This window comes from Muntiacus reevesi, chromosome 5 (assembly GCF_963930625.1).
Source record: "Muntiacus reevesi chromosome 5, mMunRee1.1, whole genome shotgun sequence".
In the NCBI taxonomy this organism is placed as follows: domain Eukaryota; kingdom Metazoa; phylum Chordata; class Mammalia; order Artiodactyla; family Cervidae; genus Muntiacus; species Muntiacus reevesi.
Window position 1 is genome coordinate 35,149,660 of NC_089253.1, and position 13,245 is coordinate 35,162,904.

Sequence of the window (13,245 nt, forward strand, 5' to 3'; positions counted from 1 at the left end):
ACATGGACGACTCCAGGAACTGAAGAAGGTCAGCATGCCCAGAACGTGGTCTACGAGGAGCATGGTCTGAAGGGCGTCAGGCTAGAATCACATCGTGTACGGCTTTCAAGGCATGGCGAGGAGTCTAGATTTAAGAATCTAGTCATTTCACTGGTACAAAGTATAATGGATTATACTGAGATGAAATAGACACTGACCTGCCTTTCGTTCAGCACAGGGGCTACCATTTACAAAGAAAGTTCTATGTAGGTTTCAGCTAGACTTTAAAGGGTTAATGGGGGAGGGGGAGGACATCCTAAGCAAAGGGACCACCCAAATAGAATCCTGAAAAGAGTGTGGCCTATTTTGTGATCAGAAATCTCTGCCAAGAGGGTCACCATTAAAAAGAAAGGTAATAGGAAAAAAAAGAAGAAGAATCTACTCATTCTAATCCCAAAGAAAGGCAATGCCAAAGAAGGCTCAAACTACTGTACAATTGCACTCATCTCACACGCTAGTAAAGTAACGCTCAAAATTCTCCAAGCCAGGCTTCAACAGTTTGTGAACCATGAACTTCCAGATGTTCAAGCTGGATTTAGAAAAGGCAGAGGAACCAGAGATCAAATTACCAACATCAGTTGGATCATCAAAAAAGTAAGAGAGTTCCAGAAAAACATCTACTTCTGCTTTACTGACTACACCAAAGCCTTTGACTGTGTGGATCACAACAAACTGTGGAAAATTCTTAAAGAGATGGGAATACCAGACCACCTTACCTGCCTCCTGAGAAATCTATGTGCAGGTCAAAAAGCAACAGTTAGAACCAGACATGGAACAACAGACTGGTTCCAATCCGGAAAGGGGTACTTGGTCAAGGCTATATACTGTCACCCTGCTTAAATAAGTTAAATAACTTATATGTAGAGTACATCATGAGAAATGCTGGGCTGGGTGAAAGAACAAGCTAGAATCAAGATTGCTGGGAGAAATATCAATAACCTCAGATATGCAGATGATGCCACACGGATGGCAGAAAGTGAAGAAGAATTAAAGAGCCTCTTGATGAAAGTGAAAGAGGAGAGTGAAAAAGGTGGTTTAAAACTTAACATTCAGAAAACTAAGATCATGGCATCTGGTCCCATCACTTCATGGCAAACGGATGGGGAAGCAGTAGGAACAGTGACAGACATTATTTTTTTGGGCTCCAAAATTACTGCAGATGGTGACTGCAGCCATGAAATTAAAAGATGCTTGCTCCTTGGAAGAAAAGTTATGACCAACCTAGAAAGCATATTAAAAAGCAGACATTACTTTGCCAACAAAGGTCCATCTAGTCAAGGCTGTGGTTTTTCTAGTAGTCACATATGGACGTGAGAGTTGGACTGTAAAGAAAGCTGAGTGCTGAAGAATTGATGCTTTTGAGCTGTGGTGCTGGAGAAGACTCTTGAGAATCCCTTGGACAGCAAGGAGATCCAACCAGTTCATCCTAAATGAGATTAGTTCTGAATATTCACTGGAAGGACTGATATTGAAGCTGGAACTCCATTACTTTGGCCACCTGATGCAAAGAACTGACTCATTTGAAAAGACCCTGATGCTGGGAAAGTTTAAAGGCGAGAGGAGAAGGGGATGACAGAGGATGAGATGGGTGGGTGGCATCAAAGACTCAATGGACGAGTCTGAGTAAACTCCAGGAGTTGGTGATAGACAGGAAGGCCTGGCTTGCTGCAGTCCAAGGGGTTGCAAAGAGTCAGACACGACGAAGCGACTGAACTGAACTACTGGAGAATTTAAAGAGTTTGCTACTTAGAACAGCAACACAATCTGACTTAATGTAAAAAAACAAAATTCTGGCTGCTACACGGAGAAGGACGGGAGTAGAGGGGATCATGAAATCAGGGACCAGCTGAAGGTTACTGCAGTAGTCAAGGCAAAAGGTGGTGGTGACCTGGGCTGGGGTGGTTGCAGCAGAGCTGGAGGAAAAGTGGATTGACAAGGAACGTGTTTTGGATGCAGAGCCCAAAGGACTTGTGGATTAAATACAGGGGTGGGTTTGAGGGAAAGGATCAAGTATAATTCCCAGAGACGCTGCTGAAGAAATCGGGGCTTGATGATGACACGGTTTACTGAGACAGGAAGGCTAGAAGAGCAGGTCTGAGGGAGGAGGCTGGAGCACTGTCTTGGTCTTAAGTCTGAAATGGCCCTGCTACATCTATGTGAGGATATCAGCAGGAAGGGTCAATGTGAAGACAATGACCTGGGAATCATGAGTATAAGGAAAAGGGTTTGGTGAACTGTTTTGGTAGCAGGTCAGGTATAATTATTTTTGGCTTTGCACACTACATGATCTCTATTTCAACCACTCAATTCTGCCATCCACAGACACAGCATGGTTGTGTCCCAATAAAATTTGATTTACAAATAAAGGTGGTGGGAAAATTGGCCTGTGGGCCTCAAGTTTGCCAACACCTGAAACAGATACTACTTAAAGCAATGGAGCTGGGAAGTTTAGGAAATGCCTGAAAAACCTTGTCTAATTTATGTGGCTACCTCATGATTACAAAATATACAAAAGTCAGGTTTCAATAAACTTTTATGTAATCCTAGATAAAATGCTTGGATTCAGAATTACATGCGGAACCCTTACAAGAAAACGTCTTACTGTGTTGGTACTAACCGATCATCATCATCTACGTGAGCGTTGGTGCTAGAAGTACCCTGAAGTGTAGGCAATCCTTCCGTGATGCCTTCATCTACTGAGCCTGTGAACAAGAGGACAGCTGTCAGTACTCAGGTGAAATAAATAAACCAGGATATAAATTGCAAGCTCTGTCCCTAAGACTTTGAACAGATTATCTACATGTGATTTTAAAAATCACGTGTAAAACAACAGATTCTTATATTACTTAAATACTTTGGATTATTTGAGTATTTAATTTAGAAAGGAGCACAGAAATTCAAATATATATAAAACAAAAATTGACATAAAACTAAATAATGTAACATTTAAGGAATCACTGACCAGTTTTGTTTTTTAAAGACATTTTATGGTGACACACAACTAACTTGTTGTACATACACTTTTTACACAAAAAAGACAACTGTAGGGTGAACATGTGTACAATGTTCTCACAAACCCTAACACACTACACTGGCAGCTTCCTTAAAGTCCCCATTAACCTTCCCTGATCACAAACCCCTCTTTCCAAGAGCAACCATCATCCTGTCTTTCACAGTTACAACTTGTTTCCTTTTTTCCTCACCCTTCTTCATTTTTTTGGCTGTGACATGTGGCTTGCGGAATATTCCCCTACCAGAGATTCAACCAGCACTTCTAACAGTGAAAGCGCTAAGCCCTAACCACTGGACCACCAGGGAAGTCTCTGTTGTATTCTTGTACAACAGTGCACGTACGCATGTGTCTTTTTTTCCTATGGTATCTAAATCAGGAATGGATTTGCTTGGTCATAGGATATATCTTTTTTTAACTTCATGTATTTGTTGAACCCTTCCCCGGTGGCTCAGTTGGTAAAGAGTTTGCCTGCAATCTGGAGACTGGGGTTCAATCCCTGGGTCAGGAAGATCCCCTGGAGAAGGAAATGGCAACCCACTCCAGTATTCTTGCCAGGAGAATCCCATGGACAGAGAAGCCTGATGAGCTAGTCTGTGGGGTCATAAAGAGTCAGACATGAACTGAGTGACTAACATATTCACTTTCTATGAAATGCTTGTTCAAGTCTTGCTACTGAGTTGCCCCCTTCATTATAAAAGTTCTTTCCATGTTTTGGATACAAAGTCTTTAATCAGTGAAAGATGTTACAATTATTTCCCCCTCTTCCATGACTCCTCTTTTCATGGTTTCTTTTGATGACTCAAAGATTTATACTTTAATTGATCAGTCTTTTCCTTTATGGTTATGGCTTTGGGGGCTCGTTTTTAAAAATCCTTTCCTATCTCAAATTACTTTATGAAAGATTTAGATTTTGCCCTTGACACTTAGATCTTTCTTGAACACACCTCGAGTTGATTTTGTGAAGGGAACACTTAGTGAAAAGTCTCTCTTCTTCTCTGCTCCGCAGAGCTCTAAAGGCATGGGTTTGTTTCCAGGTACTAGTTCCATCTGCTGGTCTGTATTTGCATGAATGCCACACTGTACTTACTGCAGTTTTAGAATAATCTTGATGTCAGGCTGAGTAAATCCTCTAACCTTGCTCATTTGCTTCCTGAATTATCTTTGCATTTCTTTATACATTTTAGAATTAACTTGTTGAATGTAAGTGATAACTATTTCATTTCTCCCTTTCTATCAGTTTGGAAATTACACAATCTTTTCCTATTCACTTTACTGGTTGCTTTGGAAATCAGACATGTACTTACCAAAATCGAAAGAAAACTTTACTTCTGCCTGGACAACAGAAGGATTTTGCAATTTACAAATTACTGCCTGATGTTTTACTTCTTTATTTGGATAAAGCCTCTATTTTTTCATATAAGCAATGTTTGTCCACATCTGTTCATGTTTACCTTTGCTCTTCATTCTTTTGTATATTAAACTTTCCATGTTCACTTTACGTCTATCTGTAGTCTATCCTTAAATGTTTTTTTAGTGATGATATTCTGAATCATTTTTGAGAATGCATTTCACCTTCATTCTTCAAAGATACTCTGTGTGCAAACATTTAGATTCACATTTATTTTCCTTAGCATATTAAAGATATCATTTCATTGGTCTCTAACATTATTAAGAAGTTAAATATACCTACGTTTGTACCGTCCATAAGCCTTACCCTCTTCTACACCTGTAGTCTCTACCATTATCTCTGTGATGGTTAATTTCTGTGTCAACATACTGGGCTAAGGGGTGGCCAGAGAGCAGGTAATATATCACTTCCAGGTGTACCTGTGAGCATGTTTCTAGAAAGATTAGCATTTTGGTAGACCTGAGTAAGGAGAATCATCTTCACCAATGCAGGTGGGTATTATCCAGTATAGTGAAGGGCTGAACAAAATACAAAGGTGAAAGAAGGGCAAACTGCTCTCTGCTTGAGCTGAGATATCCGTAGTCTCCTGCTTTTGAACACCAGTGCTTCTGGTTCTCAGGCCTTTAGTCTTGAACTGGGACTGATACTACCAGCCCTGAAGTTCCCAGGCCTTAGGATTTGGGCTGGAACTACACTACCAGCTTTCCTGGCCTCCACCTAGAAGACAGCAGACTCCGGGACTTCTGGTCCTCCGTAACCACGTGAGCGAATCCCCCACCTCCCGCCTCACCCTGCATACACCTCTGCCTATCTGTCCTACTGGGTTTGTTCTTCTAGAGAACCCTAACAGTTTGTCTGTGCAGCGCTTGGGTGGTTTCTTCTAATTTATCTTCTGATTTACCAATTCTCTCTTCTGCTCAATTCAACCTGCTGCCAAAATATTTGATTAGCCATGGTTCCTTTGTGCTGGTTGTTTCTGACAGTGGTTATTGCCCTTGAAAACACCCTGGAGAGGACTGACTTGCTGAGGGAAGGATGAATGTGCCCTCTTCCAGAAAAGATTTCTGTTTGCCTCTGTGAGGTTCCTGGAAGGTAGGCACTATCTAAACCAATTTACTGTTTGAGATCCCTTGGCCTGCGCCTGCAAGGAGCAAGCACGACAGAAATCTGCAAGAGTTCTATCCATCATTCTCAGGGGTGTTTTTTTCCCCTTTTCATCTTCTAGGCAGCCCACTGCCAAGGTAGCCGTCTCCAAAGGTCCCCTGGAGTCTGAAGGAAGGTGAGCAGGTGCAGTCCTTGTGGTATGTGAACTCGGGCCCCTACTTCGTGCATGCACTTTCTCTAAGACTTTGCAGCTTTCATATGCTCTGGGTAGACCTCTGTCTCCCTCACCCTTTCAGCTGATGAACCAAAGCCCATTCGTGTTTTGGCAAATGTCTAGGGAAAAACAGGTTTTAGTGCTCTGGTGAGTACTTACCTCTCCGGGTCAGACTCTTCCTTAAAATTAACCCTGATCATCTTTTCAAATACCTTAAAAGGTGACTTAAAAAAAAAAGGGATTTTTGTTTTCAGTGGGAGGGTAGATCCAATCAGTCTCGCCAGTTCTCATCAGGTGTTGCACTCGGTCGATGTGTCTACCATGTGTAGAAAGCTGTGCTGCCCCAAATGAACCAAGGAGCCTCTGCAGTTGTACACTCTTCTAGTGGCAGTGTTGTAACAAAAACTAAAATGTACTAACTGTAACAGTTTGTACAACACCACATACACATGAACATTTAATAAACATCATCTGTTAACAGACACGTAAGATTAAATTTCCTCCCAGTGAAAATTTAGAATCCAGCACTTCAGTTTTCCCTCTTGGAACACTTGAACCAGGTGACATCAGGAAATGAATATGCTTTCCACTTAAGTAAAATTCTCCTAAAAAACTAACCTAATCCCTTTTAAGGCATCCAAACTTTATTAAATCATTTGCACTACAAAATTTGTGCCAGAGCTGTATATTTTGCCTTGACTTCTTAAATATAGAACATTAAATATAACTTTTTCTTGTTTCTTGATGACTCAAGAACACCAATTGTTACACCTTGTTCCAATACACTGACAGAGGCTTCTGAAAGGAGACAAGACCCTAAGTGTTTACCTTAATCCCCAACTGCACCTCTATTCCTTCCACCCCCATGCCATCTCTCTCCTTTACTGGTCTGTGTTTGGCATTTCAGTGCATGCCTTTTCTTTTTCTCTTTCCCTTACTGTCAAGACATTTATGCCTTTTCCTTACGCCTACTCATCCAACTTATTCCTGATCCTTCTCACTGGTTTTCAAACCAGATGTGGGTTGGAAGACCAGATAATGCTGCATTTTGTTTAAGAAAGAGCTCTTGTCAATTTCTTCCCATTGTCACTTTTTCCTTTAAAGAAGAGTGAACTCTAACATTTCAATCTGTCTGAGGATAAAAACTGGAAAAGTTTCAGTATTTGGATATGGTCACCATGGACACACAAACAAATCTCCTTTATAGTATTCTGCAGTTGTTCAGAATGCAGGCAACATTAAAGCTTATAGGTAAAGATTTGAGAGGAAAAAAAAAAAAAAAAAGCCTGGGGGTGTGATTTGGGCAGGTCAGACTGACCTAACTGACATATGACCACCAGGCAAGGTAAGCTATAATACTTCAGGAGAGGGTGAGGTCATGGTGAGGTAGAAATAAAACCCACTGTGCTTCAGATTGATTCTGGTATTACCAAGAGTGCTTTAAAAGCTGGTCAAAAAGAACTAAAATGGAGAACAAGACATACCTAACAGATGGTCCCTCTTAAAACAAATCTACTTCCACATTCTGAAATATCTAAACCTTGCCCTCTAGATCCCTAACTTGATAGATAGAAAGCATGGAAAGTAAAACAAAGGGCACTCTCTTCTTGTCCATGACACATTAAATGAGCCAAAAGCTAAAAATAAAAACCATTCCAAGCTAAATTAAGAGTTAAAACAGACTTTTAGAAATCTATCCATACTGTGGGCACTGTAACACAGTGTTGTATCAGTTATGCAACTATACACAAAAATAAATCTTGTAAATTTTTTCTTTTTCCTAACATGATGGTTTCTGCCCATCAACGCAAGTAATCATATTAATTGGAATGTTACTTGAACTGATTTAATAGTAGCACACACAGCATTTACTTTGCTGAGGTAATAGTGATGTTTATTAAATTATTATAACAAAGTTTCCTTTCTAAACTATTAAGAATTCTGCTCTCAGTGGTATAGGGATTAAGAATTCTGACTTACCAGCTTTATATGTTAAGGCTACCTTATCAAGAGAGATTCTACTCTCTTCCACCATTAAGGAGTGCTCTTCCATCAAAATGAGTCTTGTTTTTGCTAACCATTGTTTAAGTACTTAAGACACTTAAAAAACCCTTCTGGTGGTGAAAAATAATCACAGTGGTCATCTACTACTGAGCTTTTACCATATGCCAGCCACTGCTCTACATGTGTTAAACACACCTTATATCATACTTGAGAAAGAGGAACTGGCTTGACACTGACGCATTTTTCTGTTGGACATAAAACAACCTCACAGAATATCAACATCAGACCCTGTCACACTGGTCTCAAACACGTAACTTTTTTTAAGCACAGACAAAAACAAGGTTATTGTGCAATCATAAAAACTGAACCTCCCCTTGCAAAAGTAATGGATGTCCCTGCTGCTTTAGGTTCACTTTGGTCTGCATTCCTAGATCTCTGTTAAGATTCTCAGTAAGTCATCTGTGATTTCTGATATCACCAATCCCTGAGCAAATCCCACTTACTTGAATCCTCCTTAAAATCACGTAACACAAGCCCAAACCCTTTACTAAGTCCTTTCCAACACGTTCTTATGAGAAGCCCTGAAGGCCCCGCTCCCACCAGTGTGTGATCTCCCGCACTGCAAATGGGCACTGAACTCAACTTGCTGAATTATAGGTGGTTCCTGGTGGTCTCTGGGGAATATACTGGGTATCCAATTAGACTTGTCACTGTTCCTTGATGAAACTATTTTCTGGCCTTCTAACACCTGCTCCTATAACCTACTGAGTGTCGACTCCCATCTACAAGAGGAATACACTGTAACGAGTGGATGGACACAGACAAGATCAGTCCCTGTGAACTGGCCCTGGAGGCTGAGGTCAGAAAGACCACTGACTGGCAAAAACATTTCAAAACTTTAAAAGGTATGACATATAAAAATCTTGAAAATATAATGTAAAATGACAGATGTCAGTCAGAAAAGACTACATATTGCTGCTCTCATTTATAGGAAATATCTGGAACAGGCAAATCTATACTGACAGTGTATAAGTATTTATCTGGGACTAGAGGTGGGTCCTGGAGAGAGGGATTGCGAGGTTTCTTTTGGGGGGATGACTATACAACTCTGTGAACATACTAAAACCCACTACTGTATACACTTTTAATGGGTAAATTTCATGATATGTAAATTGTATTTCAATAATGATGTTTAAAAAAACCTTATAAGGACCTGACTTCAAGTTTGCCTTCGTGTCCTGAGAACGGGTTTGCTTAGTTTCAAATGCCCAGAACCAGATATTGTCCGCTCTCTGGCCTCTGCAACTGGAAATAAAAAATTACACAAGCATTATTCTTGTGGACTGCTACAGTTCTCATGGGGTGTCTCAATCTGAAACTGCATCTCTCTCTGGTCAAACATCAGCTTCCTTCATGCTTTCTCCGTAACTAACACATTACACTTATCTCTCAGCTGACTCAATTTCACCAAGGACAATTTGGAGTTGGAAGTAGCCGTTTTGTGGGGAGCTTCAGGCATGAACAAGATTGTTCATTTGTGATACATCAACACTGTACCAACACTGAAGCAGGGACTTCAAGAGGTACCCCCATGGATGCTTCTGGCGTATGGTCTTCCTGGAAATGACATAACCTTGTTTAAGACAAGAACAAGAACCAAGCACTGAGGTACACTTTTAAACACCTTCAAATGAGCTATTGGTTTGTTTATTGTTTACTTTTAAGGTAGACTGAGGCTTCCTCATGCTAAAGGGCTATGCTGTAATGGCAGAAGAAAAATGAGCAGATTCTGTATTCCGGACTAGGAAATAGCAACTATTTCTCAAGTAATAGGACCACACATTACACTGATGTTGCTTTGGAAAAACCCCATAAGCATGATCTTTTAAAAACACAGCCTCTCCAATATCCCCATCATCCACAAAAGTTTAGAAAAAGAGAACAAATGGAACTCTAAAACTATATTTATCAAAGCACTTAAGAACCCTCAAATTTCCACAGTCCTAAGTACTGCCAAGAGTCTTGATGGCAATAAAAATAAATCATCTCTAAGATCCACAAGGTGACCCTTTATGAGGTAACAGTAGGTTCCTGTTTCAGGTGGGAATTTTGGTTTAAATCTTAGGTTCTACCTGGTTACCAACTGATACAATTAAATACTACAATGATACTCCAGGTTTATCACAAACACAGAAGAGCCTATGAATGATTTAAAATCTGGAGTTTTGTCTTCTGGAAAAGATGCCACCAGAGAAAACTGTCCAGTGGTATCAATAGAAAGGAACTGATCAGATGTTACCACTGGTTCAGCAGTAACAGTTCGAGGTGACACTCACTGGATTCATAGTTTCCAACTTGAAAGACATCACATCCTTCTGACTCCTGTACATCCATTCCCTCTAAGGTATTCATTCTCCAGAAGATAACGACCTCAAAAGTGGACAGCTCCTACCCAAGATGGCAAAATCAGATTAATTTTCTGACTCTTCAGTACTTCTCTCTTTACTATTAATCATTCCTATTAAAGCCAATACGATCTTTCATCTTCATCCTATTGTTTCTGACCTCCTAAGATCTCCTTCTGCCACTTAAGAAAAAACCTCTTATACCCCCACCCCAGACCACAGTCACTAATATGAATTTAACAGATTGTTGGATCTATTATCCTCCATCTGACCCTGCTGACAAAAATTTAGTAACTGTTCTTTTAAGCACCGCAGAAGGTAGAGTCCCTTTTATGGGCAACATTATATATCATATTTCAGCCTTCAGCCACAGAGAAATGGACCCTGACCTCAAATCAACATGCTTCTGCTGCAATTACAATCCTAACAGCAAGGCCTATTCTGTCAGAAAGACCAGAATCCTGGAGCCTCCCAATTATGATAGCCAGTTGGTTCTCTTCAGAGACACTTGAGTCTGACTTGCAGAAACTGTTTAACTCCATTCAAAGAATCTGTTCATTTTAAGGGACCAAAACTGCCTCACTCCTGCTGCAGTGAGCAGTTCTTACACTTTCAATATGCCCACTACTAGAACACTACTTTTATGTGGACACAGGGTTTACCCAAGCTTGCTACACACTAACTTATCTTGTGTAGTTATCTAATTGTTAGGGGTTTTCAGATATTCAAACCACCATCTCAACGTGTTCAACTGCAGGTGTATTCCTGGTGGTCTTGCTGGAGAGCACTGACATACACCCTAGAGTGAATACTGTCATTACCTTATGGTTATGGGAGCCTAGTGAGGCTCAGGGACTTGTTCAAAGTCACACATCTAGTAAGCGGCAGAAACTGAGAGCAGATTCTAGACCTGCCTGACTCCAAGTCCTGAACTTTTCATCATTTCCCCATACTGCATATATGCTCCATCATTCTAACTGCTCACCGCGACAAGTTTATCTACTCACTACTGCTACCGAGAAACTGTCAAACTATTTCTCAACATCTTAACTGACCCTCGTAACAATCACTTCTCTTTTAATGGCAGATTTTAGACTCTCGAGTCCTTCTCATTTAAACAAATTTCATTGAATTTCACTTTTCTGTAAGGCGTTTAGTGTATACATTTGGAGTTAACAGGGGTAGCTGAGAGTAATTAGTGCATTTGCTCTGAAGGTAAAGAAAAGACAACTCATTTGGATAATTTGATTATATATATTCAGATCAGAGTTCTTCCATATGCCTGATTTGTAATAGAATCTACATTTGTAATAGTATATATTGGAAATTATTCTTGGATAACTGAAAGGCTTATTGTACTATGGTCCTAACTTCTCTATTTAATTGTGTTAATAACAAGGCAAAGCTTGAACTGATTAGGTATACTCGAGAGTGGTTAAAATAAGGCTATTTCACATAGCTAGTTAGCAAGATGTTCAGTTATATTAGTATTTGATTTCTAAGTTCTCAGATAAATAATTAATAGTATTAATAATTACCTGTTAGTTCACTATTTAGAAGGTACAAAGGTGTTTTCAAGATTAAAGATGTCAGTAATTTAACAAAAACCGGGTTATACTGACACACAGCTAGGATCTCCTGCCATCAAATACATTATTCAATGTGTGGTTATCTGGAAAGTACAAAAGTATCTTGATCCAACTTTAGAAATATTATCTTTAATAGGTATTGTGGGAAGAACTGCATTCCTTCCCATCCCCCCCAAGGCATACTCACGCTCTAACCTCCAATACCAGTAAATATACTCTTATTTGGAAACAGGGTCTCTGCAGAGAGACCTAGGTAATCACCATTACCTAGAGTGTATGAAACAAATGGCAACCCACTCCAGTATTCTTGCCTAGAGAATCCCATGCACAGAGGAGTCTGGTGGGCTAGCAAAGAGTCGGACATGACTTAGCGATTAAACAACAACAACAGAGTATATGATTATCTCTACCTAGTTGTGGTAGACACTGCTAGTTGCAAACAATACCCATTCTCCTACAATTTTGTGAGGTGATTTCATACCCAGCTAATATACAAGTTAGAAGAGATCATACTGTAGTAGGGTGGGCCATAATCCAATGACTGGTGTCCTGAGGAGGGAGATCTGGAAGAAGGCCCAGAAAGATGGGGGCAGAAAGTGAAGAGATGCAGCTAACCTCTGAGGCCCATCAGGAGTGTTAATGACTGTCAGCAGCTAGAAAAGAGCAAAGAAAGATCCTTCCCTACAGACCTGCCAGCACCTTAAGTTCAGATTTTCGGCCTTCTGAACTGTGAGAGAATACAATTCTGCCGTGTGAAGTCTGTAGTGGCTGGTGGCAACCCTGGGAAACTCATGTAGTGCATCAGAATCCAAGAACGTAACAACGTCAACACAGCCCTCCTGGTTCTCCAACCTTGTGGAGAAATCCTTTTCACTCATCTCTGCTGGTTTCCCTTCTCTCCCTGAATATAGATTATTTCTCAAGGAGCAGTTCTCTGGTTCTGGTTGTTACAAACACATTTTCCTGTTGAGTCAATGTGTCACTGCTAAAAGTGCTAAAGTGATCACCTCCAGTCCTGACCTCAAGGGCTCTGAGGCACGTTGTCTAGTCACCACCCAAGCACAGTTCACAAAGAATTGATCTTGCTGAGTTAACTCTTAAAACTGGGCTTCTACCTCCTCCCAATGACTTTCATCATAGTTATGGTATTTAATAGATTCCTATCAAGTGTACGATTACCATTATTTTTTGCACCATTAAGAAAGAAAAAGTAACTGTAAAGATTATTAATTGTAAAGCATATCTGAATTTACAGATAATAAAATGTGAAAAACTGTGACTTATAATCAATGACAATAATGTTATCTCTTTTTCTAGTCATCCATGAACCCTGACCTTCTTATTCCCTCAAACCACATATTCATTAACATCAAGTAGTAATGATTCTTCCTTTACAAAGTTTCTTCATACCCATTTTCTTTACAGTATGACTTCAAGTATCTTCTTTCACACAAAGACAACTGTACTAT

At 40.1% G+C, this 13,245-nt stretch overlaps 1 protein-coding gene across 6 annotated transcripts in view; it reads right to left on the reverse strand.

The window, feature by feature from the left end:
* ZBTB44 (zinc finger and BTB domain containing 44) overlaps positions 1–13,245 on the reverse strand; it is a 58,412-nt gene that overhangs the window by 12,052 nt on the left and 33,115 nt on the right. For 5 of the 6 annotated variants that reach the window (XM_065937422.1, XM_065937421.1, XM_065937418.1 and 2 more), the window contains exon 3: positions 2,657–2,741. In XM_065937422.1, the coding sequence (XP_065793494.1) occupies positions 2,657–2,741 (85 nt within the window). Of the gene's footprint in view, positions 1–2,641; positions 2,742–13,245 lie in introns of all 6 variants that reach the window. The other variant, XM_065937420.1, reaches the window with a different exon arrangement.